Below are 13785 nucleotides of genomic sequence, written 5' to 3'. Positions count from 1 at the left end.
TTTTTTTTTTTTTTTGCACTGAGTTTCAGCAGAGATTAAACACTTTATATAAATGACTCTTAAAGCTTTACACCTTGGGACCAGTGTACTCCTCGTGCAGAATACATTTAGATATAAAAGACGTTATTAATACATTGCACAGTTGTTTTTTTTTTTTAAATTTTAAACATAAAACCGAACGCTGCTCGGTGGCAGCTGCCGGCCGGTTGCTGCTACATGGACGGTCCCAGCCGAGGCCCAGCGCTCCTGTCCTGTCCGCTGCCCAGCGGGCTCCCTCGGGGCTCTTTGGGCGCGAGGCTGCGGGGGAGAGAGGCTCGGTGAGCGACAGCACACAGGGCGACCGCCACGACCCCGCGGGGCCAGCCCTCCCCGCCCCGCGCGCCCCTGCCGCGCCCACCTCATCGCAGCCGCTTGCGCGGGGTCTGCTCCGCCGAGCCCACGGCCGGAGCGGCGCCAGGGGCGGCGCATCCCGCGGGGACCTCGTTCGACGCCTTGGCCTCGGGCGCGGGTCTCTTGCGCTTGGCGAAGAAATCTGCGGGCGGCAGGCGCGCGCGCAGCCGGTCAGGGCGGGGTCGGCCGGGGAACCCGAGCGGGGGCCGGGACGGGGGAGCGGGCGGGCGGCCGGCCGGCCAGGGTGGGGGCGCCGTCCCCGCCCGCGCCGAGGTCCGCGGCGGGTCAGCTTTGTTTACGTCGCCGCGCAATGTGCTGTGTAAGCATTTCTCCTTGTCCCGCGGCCAAGCCCCCCGGGGCCGCCGCCGCGCTTAACCCCCTCCGCGCCGCGATCGCCGCGCCCGCCGCGCCCGGGGAGGGGCTCCGGCGGCCGGAGCGGGGACGGCGCGCCCGGGGGCGGGGGGCGGGGGGAGGCCAGGCGCGCGCTCTCCCATCCCTCCCGCGCCCCGCCGCTCGCGAGCACAACAGCGGGGCGGGCCGGGGTGCGGGCGCAGCCGCGCCCTGCGCGCCGCTGGCCCTTTAATGCCACGGGAGGAGGCGGGGACCGAGTGAGGCCCCCGAGGCCGGGGGAGCCCGGCCGGCCGGACAAAGCAGGGCCGGGCCGGGCCGGGGCGGGGCCGCGCGGGACTCACCGGAGATGAGAGGCCCCGGCAGCTTCTTGATCGCGGCGCCTCCCGCGGCAGCGGTGGTGGCAACAGCCGCGGCGGCGGCGGCGGCGGCGGCGGCATTGGTGGCGGCGGCGGCGGCGGCGGCGGCGGCGCCAGCGGCAGCGGCAGTGCCCGGCGCGGGGCGCCCCGAAATCCCTGAGTGCAGCGGCTCGGCTAGGGGCTCCTGGCTGCGCGGCGGCGGGACCGCCTCCTGCTCATCGCTCTCCTGCGGCGCCGCGGCTGGGGCCGGGGCGGGAGCCACCGCCGGGCCGCCGGACGGCGGCGCCGGCGCCTCCCCGAGGCCGTCGAGGGGCTCATCGGCCGGCGGCGCGGGGGGCGGGCTATCGCCTGCGCCCTCCGGGCGGGGCCGGGGCGCCAGGAGCAGGCGGCAGCGCCCCACCTGCACCGTCTCGCGGTAGAAGGCGGGCACGGAGTCGCTGTCCACCTCGGTCCACTGCAGGCGCCCGGGGCCCCGCAGCGGCACGTCCTGCTGGAAGTTGTAGTCCCAGCGGCGCTGGTCCTCGGCGCTCAGCTCGGCCAGGCGGATCTGCAGCTCGCGGCTCAGCTCCTCGTGGTCCACCGGCCCGAAGAGGCTGCGGCAGGCGCTAGTGCGCGCGAACAGGGGGAAGGTGCGGCGGGCGACCAGGCGCTCCATTGCCAATGTGCTGCAGAGACACACGTCGAGCCTGGCCCGGGGCTGCGCGGGCCGGGGCCGCGGGAGAGGAGAGGAGAGGAAGAGGAGGAGGAGGAGGAGGAGGAGGAGGAGGAGGAGGAGGAGGAGGAGAAGGAGAGGAGAGGAGGGCGGAGGCCGGGCGCAAGTGAGACCCCGCGCAGTCGGAGTCTGCATTTGCAAAGGGACGCGGCGGGAGGGCGGGCGCGGCGGCTACCTGGCGGTCGGGCCTCGGGCTGCTCCTGCGTGTCGCTTGCGGTGTCGTCCGGCCGGCGGCCGCGCCCCCTCGGTGCCTGTCCTCGCCCGCTCGGCTCGCTCGGGCCTGGCTGGCACCCACCGAGCGCAGAGCACTTGGCCTGTGGAACGCCCAGCCCTCGCGCGCCCCTTTATACGCGAGGGTCCCAACCCCCCCCGCGCGGGGGCCCCGCCGCGATTAGCATAATGTAGTATTTTCAGTTTCAACAACACGGCGGCGATTGGCCCGCGCCGCTCTGCCCCCGCCCCGCTGGCGGGCCCGGCCCCCGCGTGCCGCCCATTGGCCGCGTGCACACACCCACCCGAGGGCGGGGCGGGGCGCGCGGGCCGATTGGCGGGGCGCGGGCCGCGCGCGGCGGCGGGCGGGGGGCGGTGAGAGGGGCGGGGCCCGAGTTAAAGGGCGCTGCGGGCGGTAACGTGACACCGCGGCGCCCCGCCCCCTCGCCCCATCCCCCCCCCTCCCCACCAGCACCACCGCCACCCCCACTCCCGCCCCCCTCCGGCTCCTTTGTCTGCCGGCGGGGGCTGCGAGGCGGCGGCGGCGGCGGCGGCGGCGGCGGCGGCGCGGGCGCCCCCTCGGCCGGCGCGCCCTCCTCGGCGCGGCGGGGCCCGGCGTCCGGCCAGTTCCGACTCGCCCCCCGGGGGCGCCGGCCCAGCCGCCCGCGCTCACCATTGGGCCTCCAGCGCCGGCTGACGGGGCTTGAACCCGCCGAGGGCGTCTCGTCCCTAGCGAGGCGGGGTCTTCGGCTGCCCCCGCGCGGCCTGCTGTGCCCGGGGCTGCGTCCCTGGCAGGGTTCCGCGCACCTGGCGCCCTAACACACCTGCTGGCCCTAGGGCCCTCGGAGCGAGAGGGCAGGCAGCTCCACTCTTTCCCCGGAAGGGGCACCTTGAGAGCCGACCCTTTAGCCCCTTGCCCAGCCCTGCTCAGCGGGCGGGAGACCGGAGCCCCTCCTAGGCTATGCCCACCATGTCATGGACCAGGTGCCCAGCACCTCTCAGGCTTTGGCCAGGCCACTCTGGGCTTGGGCCACACAAGGTCCCGCTGTCCAGAGCGGCTGGGGTCGTTGCTCTGGCTGGGGTCCTGGACGGGGTGCGGGAGCCTCCTCCACTGGGGTGGGCCTGGCCCTGCCTCCCTGGGGCCCTTGACTGTGTACATTGGTTCTCTGAACCAGCTTTATCCCCCCCATCACACAGGGAACCCCCAGGTGGGAGGTGGGAGGTGGGGCCACCGGTGGGCAGCAGGTGCCCAGGCAGCCCTGCTCTAGCTGGAGTACCTGTCCCACTGTCCCGGAAGGTTAGCACCCCTCACTGTGCCCAGTAAATATTGATGGCTGCGGAGAAACGACAGCCCTAAGAGTGACTGGGCAGGCGAGCCAGGGGGCCCCTCCTAGAGGCGTCGGGGAGGAGGCCTGCCAGGGCCCAAACCCCTTCTCCCCGACCCGCCGTGCCTTGGTACGGCCCCAGGTTCTCCCAGGTGGCTCTCGTCCCAGCTGGGCCAGGCCATGGGAGACCATTACTTTCTGCTGCTTTCCCTTTGGTGCAGCCTGTTTGGGGGCTGGGAGCCCAGGAAATGCCTCCAGACCAGTCCACGAGATAAGAGCAGCCCTGGGCTGGGGGTGGGGAGGGTCAGGCACCTGCAGGAGGATCCGGCAGAGGCCTGAGCTGTCAGCCCCTGTCCCCGGTGAGCCCCCGGAAGCCCAGCGAGAGAATTAAGGCTGACCCAACCGCGACCAGACTCCCCCCTGCCCCTCCGCCACAGGGTCAGGTGGGCTCCAGGACACCCCAGGGATGGGATGCTGTGATAACGTGCCGATGTGTCCCGGAGGAGGTATCCTGGGCCCCGGGTCGCAGGGAGGCCAAGTTTGAAGTGAGGGCATGAGACGAACAGGAGAGGGCATCGGCGCGGGGTGAGGGACAGGGCGAGGTGCTGGGCTCTTGAAAGACGGACCAAAGGCGGTGACTCGCGGTTAGTTTTTATTCTGTTCTGTATACTGTATCCCAAAATTCCCACAGGCGTAGATGCTACAATTTTTTATCTTCAGGAAAATAAAAAAAAGCTGCTGAAGTTTTCTGAAGCTCTGTGGACCGCTTATACGGGGTCATCACCTGGCCTGGGGCTAAAAGGAGGCAGGGCCTTGCCCAGCCCTGGTGCCCTGGTCACACTGGCTTCCCCAGTGCCACAGCGGGTAGTGACCACAAAATGTGGAACCGGGTGGATTCCTCTTGGATTTCCCAAGAGGTCCAGATGCCCTGGCTCCAGCTGTCCTGGAGGGCAGGCTGGGAAGTAGCCCACCCAACCCCGGATTCAGCCTCCAGGTGGTCTCCCTTCCTCCAGGAAGGAAGGCATCCCGCGCCCAGCCCCGCTCTGGACACTCAGGGGGCCTGAGCTCTCCTCCCTAGCGGGAACTGCCGGGTGCTATGAATAGCTGTCTGCCCTCGGCCCCCTAAGGGCAGGGGACCTAGTAGGTGCTCAGTAAATGAGCAGGAGTAAATGACCCAGTCCTCCCCACGCACTGTCCTGGGCTGGGGTGGGCTTAGAGGGCCGTTCCCACTGCCTTCGGTGCCAGCTGAGTTCAGACAGTTGGGTCCCGGCACCCCACCCCCCTGTCTCCGTGACAAGACTGACAGCATGTGACATCGAGTCCTGCCTCCGAGCACTGGGAGTGGCGGTCCCACACAACTCACATCACGCGGTGCGGCAACAGTGGCCACCCTTCGCTCGCGCCAAGGGCCGTCCTGATGGCTTTATGCCTCCCCTTGGTGGGGCCTCACCTGTTGTGGGAATGGAACTCTAGCGGGAGCACCATGGGGCGGGAGCGGAGTCGGGCTGCCCCTCCTCCAGCTGCCGGCCTTTCTCTTTGCTTTCCCTCTGGGCTTCCCGTCCTTCCTTGTATTCTCCAAAGGCCATGGGGACATCTCCCCTCTTGGCTTTGTTAGGGCAGGGAGGTGACCTCCTCTGAGTATGTGACTCTGAATTTGGTCAAGGGGGGTACCCATTGGCTCACTGACCTGCCAGTCCCAAGAGCGGGGCTGGGGCCCTTCCCCCGAGCCAGGGACAGACCTGGGGGAGGACAGCTGGGGGCCTGGAAGTCTGAGAGAAGGCCCAGTCCTCCACCCCGAGGGGCCCCCAAGCTTGCAAACATCTGCCTGAGTACAATAACCAAGCTCCACTTTTGCAATTAAAAGTGTATCCGAAGGAGAAAAGAAAACAAAAGGAACAATGTTTGTACTCTGGGTGGCTGCAGATAACAGAACCGGAGGGGGGGGGGGGGTGCTGGCCCCTGGGGAACAGCAAGGACAGGCTCCCGGGACGCTCCAGCACCCCTAAATCCTGCACACGTGGTAGTGGGGGAGCCCGTGTGCAGGGTGAGGGGGTCGTAAGCACCGGGGCCCCCGCTGGCATCTCCAGTGCGCATCTCTGTCCTTCTTACCCGGCCCAGCCCTGTTCGCTTCTTCCTCCTCCAAACGAACAGAGCAAGGACCACGTCCCCAGCCCCTCTGCAGCTGGGGGGGTGGGGGGGGGGGCACGCCACCAGTTTGGGCCACTGACAGGAGCAGAAATGGCCTACGCTGCCTCCAGGCCGAGGCCCGTCCAGACCAACCTAGCTCTTCTGCCCTCTGCCACCCCCCCCACCGCTCTGCCAGCCAGATTGGGGGGCAGAGGGAGGGGGGGGACTGCAGCCCCGAATGACCCAGGGAGCAGAGCCACCACCCCCACAGCACCCTCTGCACACCGACCTGACCGAGATAGGAGTGAAAAATAAAGGTTTATCGTGTTTTAAGCCGGTAAGAGCTGGCGGGGGGGGGAGGGGGGGTGTCCGTTAGAGCAACCAGCCCTCCCCAGCTGGAGTCACCTGTGTGGCACCGGCCTGTTGGAGGTGTCATCTTTCTGGAAGAGGAGACAGGCCCGGGCAGATTGAAGGACTTACTCGGTCCCGCTCAAGTGGTTACGGCAGCTAACCCACTAACCCAAGACCTCATGGGGCTATTTCTCCCCACGGCGCCCGCCGTGGTCGGCCCAGGGAGTGGGCCCCTTTTGCAGCTGAGGAAACTGAGGCTCGGAGGGAGCCACTCTTGCACGCGCGAGCGGCGGAGCTGGGCGGGCCGGGGAGCGCCGTCTTTGGCCACATGCTGCCGCCTGCTGGCTGACTCCCCGCCCGCGTCCCCGAGCTCCCTCCTCCTGGGGAGCCACACGGACCTGTTTCTGGAAGCCCAGGAGGGCCCGCCCCCAGTGTGCTCCCCAGGCCCCTGCCAGGGGTGTGTGTGTGTGTGAGAAGACAACTTCTCCCGGACAGACGGCGGCGTGAGGGGCGCGGAGGGATGTTACAAATGATGACAGCACCAGATTCCAGGAGCCTGCCCTGCACCCAGACTCGGCCCCTGGCCTCCTTTAATCCTTCCAAGAACCTGGACAGGGAGGCATTTTGATGCCTGTTTTCGCAAGGGAGGAACCAGACGCCCAGAGAGGTTAAGCAACCTACTCAGAGCTCTGTGGCCACAGATGCGTGCCTTTCTCCAGCCCGGAGCCCCTCCCGGGACTTCTACGAGGGGCTGGCGAGCACGAAAGCAGGAGAGGAAAGAAAGCAAGAACCCCCTGACTGCCCCCCGCCCCCCGCCCGAGCCTAGAGCCGGAGCTGGGCATCTGGGCTGGGGGAGGCGGGCTGTGGCCCTGTCCTGGGGGGACTGAGCCTCCCCCGTGTGCCTCCCACCAGGGAGGTGAGCCAGCTCTTGCCTGGCTCAGATGGGGCCCACCAGGGCAAAGCCCCACGGCCCCGTCCGGCCCCGCCCCCCTGCCCACAGCCCCGGGAAGGGCCAGACCTTTGGCCCCAAGCCACTTCACCCAGCAGTGGCCCTGAACCGGCCTGGCCAGACCCCTCGGGGAGGACGCTGCCCCTCGCAGCCTCACCTTCTCCTCCACAAGATGAGGCCTGGAGGCCCCGAGGAGTATGGAGAGTTACAGATTAACTAGCCAGCCTCCAGCGACAGGCAGCCAGCCCAGCTCGGAGCTGGGGCTGGCGGGGAGGGGGGTTTCCTAGCACACTTGGCCCGGGGCCCAGCGCCGGCACAGCCAGAACCTTCCTCCCCGCACCGACTTCCCGCGCTCTGCCGGCCCCGCCCCCAGCCCCCCCAGGACGGGCTGTTCTCGGGGCGGCTGCCAGGCACGTCCTCCACAGGTGCCGGCCTCCCTCCGGTGACGCGTCCACATGCCGCACAACGCGAATCCAAAGCTCGGATTACAGGGGCTGCCTTGTGCTCCGGCCCCGGCTGGGCCGGGGGTCCTCGCTCCCCGGGAATTAGCAGGAGGGGCTGGGCGGGCCGTGGGGGGAGGTGTGGAGGAAGCCGGAGCAGCCCTGGACGTGAGGGCTCCCTTGCCCCATCCGCACGGCCGGCCAGGCGGGCCAGGCACGGCTTCCTCTCCGAGTGCCGAGCAGAAGGCCACCCCGGGCCAGCTGGCCCACTACTGCTCCGGGCTCCGCACTGGCCATCCCGGGAGGCCCTGGAACACTGCTTATCCTAGCCCCCCACAGACCTCTGCGGGGCTGGGGAGGGCTCCCAGGGTCGGGGGCAGGCAAGGAGGAGGGTCTGCGGCTGGCCCTGAGCCCCACCAGGCCTCCCGCCTGGAAAGAGCAGGAAAAACGAATCTGGGTGAGCAGATGCCCCGTCCTGGGTCTCGTTCCGCCGAGCCCCCGGCTTCCTGTCCGGTCTTCTTGAGCTAGAGGGGACCCCTAGGAGTCAGAATCTTCTGTCCAGAGGGTTCACCAGGGCCGCCAGCTCCCACCCTGCTTCCAGCACACCCAGGCGGCGCTCAGAGAAGCCCGAAAGCCGCGGAGGAGACGTGAGGGCCCCAGCCCTGCCCCCGGCCCCGCAGAGGAGCGAGCCCACCCGGGCCCCGGGGGCCACGGAGCACGTACTGGGCCGGGCAGCGTGTAAGCTCCCTGCTCCCGTGACACCCTGAGCAGGCTCCCAGAGCAAGTCGGGCCCCCCAAGGCCAGGGGAGGGGGAGGCCCTCAGCATCTCATCTGTGCAGTCTTTTACTACATTTCCTAACCCCCGGCACCCAGCTGGGTCGCAAAGGTGAGCGGTGGGAGGTCAGGACAGAGGCGGGGAGCCCCGCAGGCCGCACGGAGTAGGGGCTCGGCAGAATGGGTGCCCGTCCCCGCCCTCCCTCGAGGGCCCGGACACAGTTTGGAAAGCTGCTGAGGTGCCGGAGGTGACAGCTCCCGAGACCCGGGGCTGCGGGCCGCCCGCCCTGAGGCCCAAAGCTGGGCGCTTGCTGCCCCCTGGTGTCCGCCGATGGCACTGCGGGCAGGAGCCCGCCCCCCGGGCCCGCCCACCTGCCCGCGCACTGGCGACTGGGAAGGAGAGCCCAGGTGGACCCCAGCGCAGCCCTGGGGTGGGGGGTGGGGGGGGGGTGCCGTAGTCATCCCTCACCTGGTGGGGAATCTGGGCAAGGGCCTGGCTCCCTGGGCCCACAAGTCTCCTCGAGTCTAAATGGGGGGGTCGGCCTAACGTGGCCCGCCAGGGCCGTTCAGGGGGGAAGCCTCGTTTTCAAAAAGTACCCCATCACCCCTAGATGTTTGGGCGGGATGGGGGGGGGGCTGTCACTCACATATCACTGGGAAATAACACATGGCCTTCTCCTTTCTCCCTACACATGGGTAGGGGGGCAGGGAGCCAGGGGGCCAAGGAGCAGGGAGAGGAAGGGGAGGGTCAGCCAGGCTAAAGACGCAACGTTGAGAGCTGGCCATTCCCTCTGGTGCCCCTCAGCCCCCTCCCCGTGCCCCCCACCCTCAGCTCCTCCTCTTCCTGCCCCCCCATCTCCTCCGCCCCCATCGCCCCTTCACCCTCTGCCTCCTCTCCCTCCACTAGTGCTGCTGATCGAAGCCCCGGGCAGTGCGGGGCTCTGTGACAGGCCCGGGCCCCCCCACCGGTTAGGCCTGTCCCTGCCTCGGGGCCTGCCGGCTGCCTGTGGACGCTGTCACGAGTCCGTCCACCTCTCACAACACCCACCAAACGCACCTCTGCGCTGGGAGCTGGGGCCCTGCCAGGGGAGTGGCATCCAAGAAAGCCTGCAGGGCGAGCGCCCCACAACGTCTGCTGGCCCCCCAGAGATGAGCCTGCGACTAAAGGGGACCCTGGGGGCTGCCAGGGAAGGCCTGGGCCTACCTCCAAGCTGCCCCCGCCAAGCCCTGAGCGTCCTCCACTATGGGGGCGGTCCGTGCCAGGATGGCGGGACGTGGGGTACAGCGGGAACCCCCGGCAGAGCCCCCCCCCCAGGTCTGGGATGAGGAGGGGGATCCCGGCAAGGGTGGGGGTCCCAGGTGGGGACGGGGCCAATCCCAGGCCCTCGCCCGTCACGGCTGGTACCGAGAGTGAGCCCAGAGCGAACCAGATTTCCGGAGAGGACTTCAGGGGCCCGGTGTGCAGGGCCTGGAGTCCAGCCCAGGAGCCGGCGACCTCGAGAAGGCACCGAGGAGCCTCAGAGGCTTCCAGCTGAGGGTCCGGGGTCCTGAGGTTTAACGGAGGACGCAGGGGCCTCGAGCAGAGGCTGGGAGGGGGGCTGAGGAATGGCTGAAGTCAGGCGGCTGGGAAACGATGGTGTCCCAGGCCAGGGCAGGGGCTGGGGACCCCGGAGGGATGAGGCCAGAGGGCGCTGGGACCCTGGGATGTGGGGGGCGTGATGAAGGGGGCAGCAGGCCTTTGCTGGGCAGATGGGGGGCGTGGCCACAGTCCACGGCAACCCCCCCACCTCCGGTTCCTGCTGGTGGCCACTTGGTGGCTCTTCCCTGTCTGGCCACTCTAATGCCGGCAGCATGCACGTGGCACAGGGGTTGGGGCAGGGGACAAGGTAGGGGGCACTGCCTGGCTAAGCCACGAAGCTTTGGGCTTTGGAGTCAGGCACGGCAACTGCCTCTTACTGGAGCTGTGTGACCACGGACAAGTCGCTTAACCTCTCCGTGCCTCTGCTTTCTCCCCTGCAAGGCTCCTGAAGAGTCTCGGGGGCCGTGTCCACACGTGCCTGGCGCGGTGGCCAGCACCCTCCCCGTGGCCACTGTCTCCGCACGCCTAGAGGGGTGGCCGAGCACGGCGCAACACCAGCGGCCCCTCCAGCTGCCACTGTCACGTAGGCTGGACATTTGCTCTGAGTGCAGGGCCGTGGGCTGGTGGGGAGACTCAGACCCCGACACCCCCATCACGTGCCGTTCCCTAATAACCCGTAGGGCACGGTGGAATAGTGTTCACACGCTGGGCAGCGTGGACAGTGCCACCAAGCCCTCCAGAGCCCTGGGGGTCCGTGGGGCACAGGTCCCCGCGACTCTGCCCGGCGCTCAGCAATGTCCTCGGCCAGCCCCGGCTGGACGCTGGTCGGTACGCAGCTGCCGTCGGCACACCCTCTCTGTGCCAGGCAGCCCCGTGCGTTATCTCACCGAATCCGCCCAGACCATTTCACAGATGGGGAAACTCTGTCAAGAGGACGAGCCCCTTGTCAAGAGCTGGTAAGTCCCGGAGATGCCAGCCTGCTGGGGCTGACTGCAGGCCCCCCCCCCCCCGCCGGGCTCCATCCATCCTGAGCGCACTGGCTGCTGGGTCCTACAGATGGGGCCTCCCTGCTGAGCCCCTCCCCCAGATGCTCTGGATTCTGACTTGGGGCAAACAGTGGAGCGAGTGGCCGCCTTGGGTTGGACATCAGCCACGGTAGCCCGGAAGCCCACTGTTGGCCGTGGGTCCTTGAACAGGCCCTCCTCCCCGAACGTCCAGTCGGGATCCAGACCGGGAGTGTTTCCCTGGGGCCTGGGGGGGGGGGGGGGGGCGGGGGGCCTCCCCTGCAGGGGCTTCCAGGCTGGTGGGTGGAGTCAGAAATAGGTGAATAAACCAGGGCGGGGTCCACGGCCTGATGAAACCGGCTCCAGGGAGGATTCTCAGGGTGAGTCCCGTGGGGGGAAGGGGCTGAGATGCTGGGGTCTCGCTCATCTGCAGTTTATCAAACGTGTGCAATGCCCAGCTGTCACTGGAGCTGAGCAGGGGACCAGGGGCCCGGGGGCGGAGGCGCCAGGGCCCCTAGAGTCCGGCCCAGCCAGGTTCCAGGGCTCCCAGAGCACGGAAGACAGGCTACTGTGTGTGGCCGTCCCCAGCACAGACCAAATACCCAGGCTCCCTAAGCGCCATCCAGGCAGGCGGAAGTGACCGCGGGACAGCCGGGGGGCTCTCTAGGGTAGGAGGCTGTGTGGGTTAGTGACTTCTCTTCTGGCTCCCTGGAGGTCCTTCCTGCTTCCTCCTGGATGGCTTCTCCATGAAGTTCCCAGCGGGCAGAGGTTCTGGAAGACACAGGATGGTCAGAACATGGCATCGTTCCCTCCAGCCGGGGGACGAGGCAGCAGGACAGAGGAGGCCGTGCCGGGGGGACCTAAGAGGCGGGCACACTCCAGGCCCCTCGGGCATGTGCCTGTGGGGGGGGGGGCGGGGGGGGGGCAGAGCACCGGGAGCACACGAACAGGAGCGTGTTCCGGCCACTTATTCTGCCTCAGTTTCCCCACCGCAGCCTGGTGAGCAGGTGTGGGGCCCCAGCCCCAGCTGCTCTGAGGCCTGCCTCTCCCTGATTCCAGGCTGCCCTTCTGCCCTCTCACACCCCCTCGGAGGCCCTTGCCAGGCCAGACCACAGCTCCTGGCCACTTCCGCTCCAGCCTCCCCTGGTTGGACAGCCCTCCTTCGAAGCTGTTTTTCTCCTGAGCACGGAGGTCAGGGCAAGGCGTCCCTCTGGGGGGCTGGAGGTAGGGCGCCCATGACCCTGTGTTCCCATCTCCATGCCGCTACCCCTACCCCAGCGCCTTCCCTCCTTCCTCTGGGCCAACTTCCAGCATGAGTCTGTCTGGCCTGCAGGGACCCATAAAGGGAGAGTGGCCAGCCATCCTGGTTTGTCTAGAACTCTCCGGGTTTTTCCCTGGAAAGCCCCATGTCCCAGAAGCGCCTCAGTCCCGGGCAAGCTGGGGCAGCGGGTGCCTCACGCCGAGCCTGAGTTTCCCCAGACAGGGTCCCCTGTTCCTCCTCTGCTCTGGCGGGAGGAAGGGGACATAACCTTCCCAGACTGTATCCCACCCGTCACGGGGGGACCCCAGGTCTCCAGTCTGCGAGCCTCCTGCCATGGGCGCCTCCAGCATCCTCCACTGGCTGTCATGAGGGACCCCCGCCGCAGCATGAGGGACCCTGCGTCCCAGCACACAGCCAGGGGCAGAGCAGGGCTCAGTGCATGCAAGGTGTGAGCTCGTCCATCCCAGGCCTCTGCCCCCGAGCAAGCTACTCCCTCCTTCCCCCCGACTCTGCGGTCCCTGCATCACTAGAGGCCCGTGGAGAAGCCCCCGGTAGCTGGCAGAACCTCCCCTTTAACCCAAGGCTCAGTCCCCTGAACCCACGCGCAGGGTGAGTCAAAACTGACCTGGCTCTCAGCTCAAGAGACCCCGCTTTGGACACGGGCCAGCCCCTCCCAGGCCCCAACCCCAGGAGCCTACTCACAGACTCCAGCTCTAGAACATTCCTTGGCACCCGCCAGCCCAGCCCCTCCTATGGCACCTGCAGAGGGACTTGGCCCTCTGAGACCCTTAACCAGGTGGCCTCTGGGATGGAGCTGACAAGCCGCGGCCGGGCCCCCGATGCCCACAGCCGGCCGGGGTGCCCCTTGTAAGGCTATGACTCCAACAACAAGTCACCAAGTGGGAGTCGGCATCCGGCACCCTCTCCCGGCTGGGAGGGGCCCCCTGAGCCCCCAGCACGGACGCCGCCGTGGGGGTCTGGGCGCCCTGCTGGTCGAGGCCCAAAGCTGCGCCTCGGTGGAGACCCCCCCCCCACCCCGCCCCCTGGTCTTGGTCCTAAACTGGCCAAAACCCTGTGGGCATCCCCGAAGAGGTAACGTTTGAGGTGGGCCCTCGGGAAATAGAGTAAGAAACACTCAACCCACGAAGGGGCTCATCCGCCCAGGACGAAGCCCCCTGTCAAAGCCCCGGCTCGGGCCACAGCCCCGGACCACACTCTCCTGCACCTGCCCACTGACCCACGTTTCCGCCCACCCGAGCGCAGAGTTCCAGCACGTTCTCCCTCGAGAAACCCTCTCGGCTCCCGGGGCTCTCACTAAGGGCGCTCCCCCGGCCACGCCCAGTCCATCAGGACCGCCCCCCGGGGGTGAGCAGCTCCCCACCCCCCACCCCAAGTCCGCGGCCCCCTCACCCTGTGCCTCCCCCGCCCAGCCCTCTGGAGCTCCCCAGGGACCCCCCTCTACCGAGAGCTGGCCTCACCCCTGCTCTCCAGAATCTACTCTTGCCCCACACACGCTGACACGGGCTCTCAGTATACACCCCGAGCCTGGCTCACCCCTCTGCCTCTGTTCAGCCTGGCTGGCCCTGCCCGCCCCTGGCCCATCTTCGCTCATCCTTAAGACTCCTTGGAGGCATCACCTCCTCCGAGAAGCCCTCCTCCCTAACCCCAGCCCCGATTCCTCCAGTGGGCCTGGATCGGCCTCACCCTGCAGCCTGTTTCTGGGAGAGGCAGGTGGGTGGCTGGGTTGGCCCCGGGGCCGGAGTGTGTCCCGGGGGGAAGTGCAGAGCGTTTGTTGAGTGGCTAAGCGAGGGGGGTTGGCTGCTCTGGAGAAGGACGACTGGGCCGGGGATTCCAGGGTTACGGGTGCTCCTCTCTCCTCGCCCAGCCCAGAGGGCAGTTTTCCCACACTCCGGGACCAGGAAGCGCCCCGCCCACACTGAGCCAGCTCACGACAGA

The 13785-nt window shown here is 68.1% G+C and overlaps 1 protein-coding gene across 1 annotated transcript; it reads right to left on the bottom strand.

Annotated features, from left to right (window-relative positions):
* Positions 1-2037, bottom strand: CDKN1C (cyclin dependent kinase inhibitor 1C). Its single transcript, XM_030332561.1, is given in 5 exon segments — positions 1-200; positions 202-297; positions 398-532; positions 1498-1762; positions 1985-2037. Coding segments are annotated over 4 exon segments (531 nt in total). The 5' UTR covers positions 1753-1762; positions 1985-2037; the 3' UTR covers positions 1-155.
* Between the last annotated feature and the right edge of the window lie 11748 nt (positions 2038-13785).

This window comes from Lynx canadensis, chromosome D1, assembly GCF_007474595.2.
Source record: "Lynx canadensis isolate LIC74 chromosome D1, mLynCan4.pri.v2, whole genome shotgun sequence".
Lineage (NCBI taxonomy): Eukaryota > Metazoa > Chordata > Mammalia > Carnivora > Felidae > Lynx > Lynx canadensis.
This window is presented reverse-complemented; position numbering and strand designations above follow the sequence as displayed.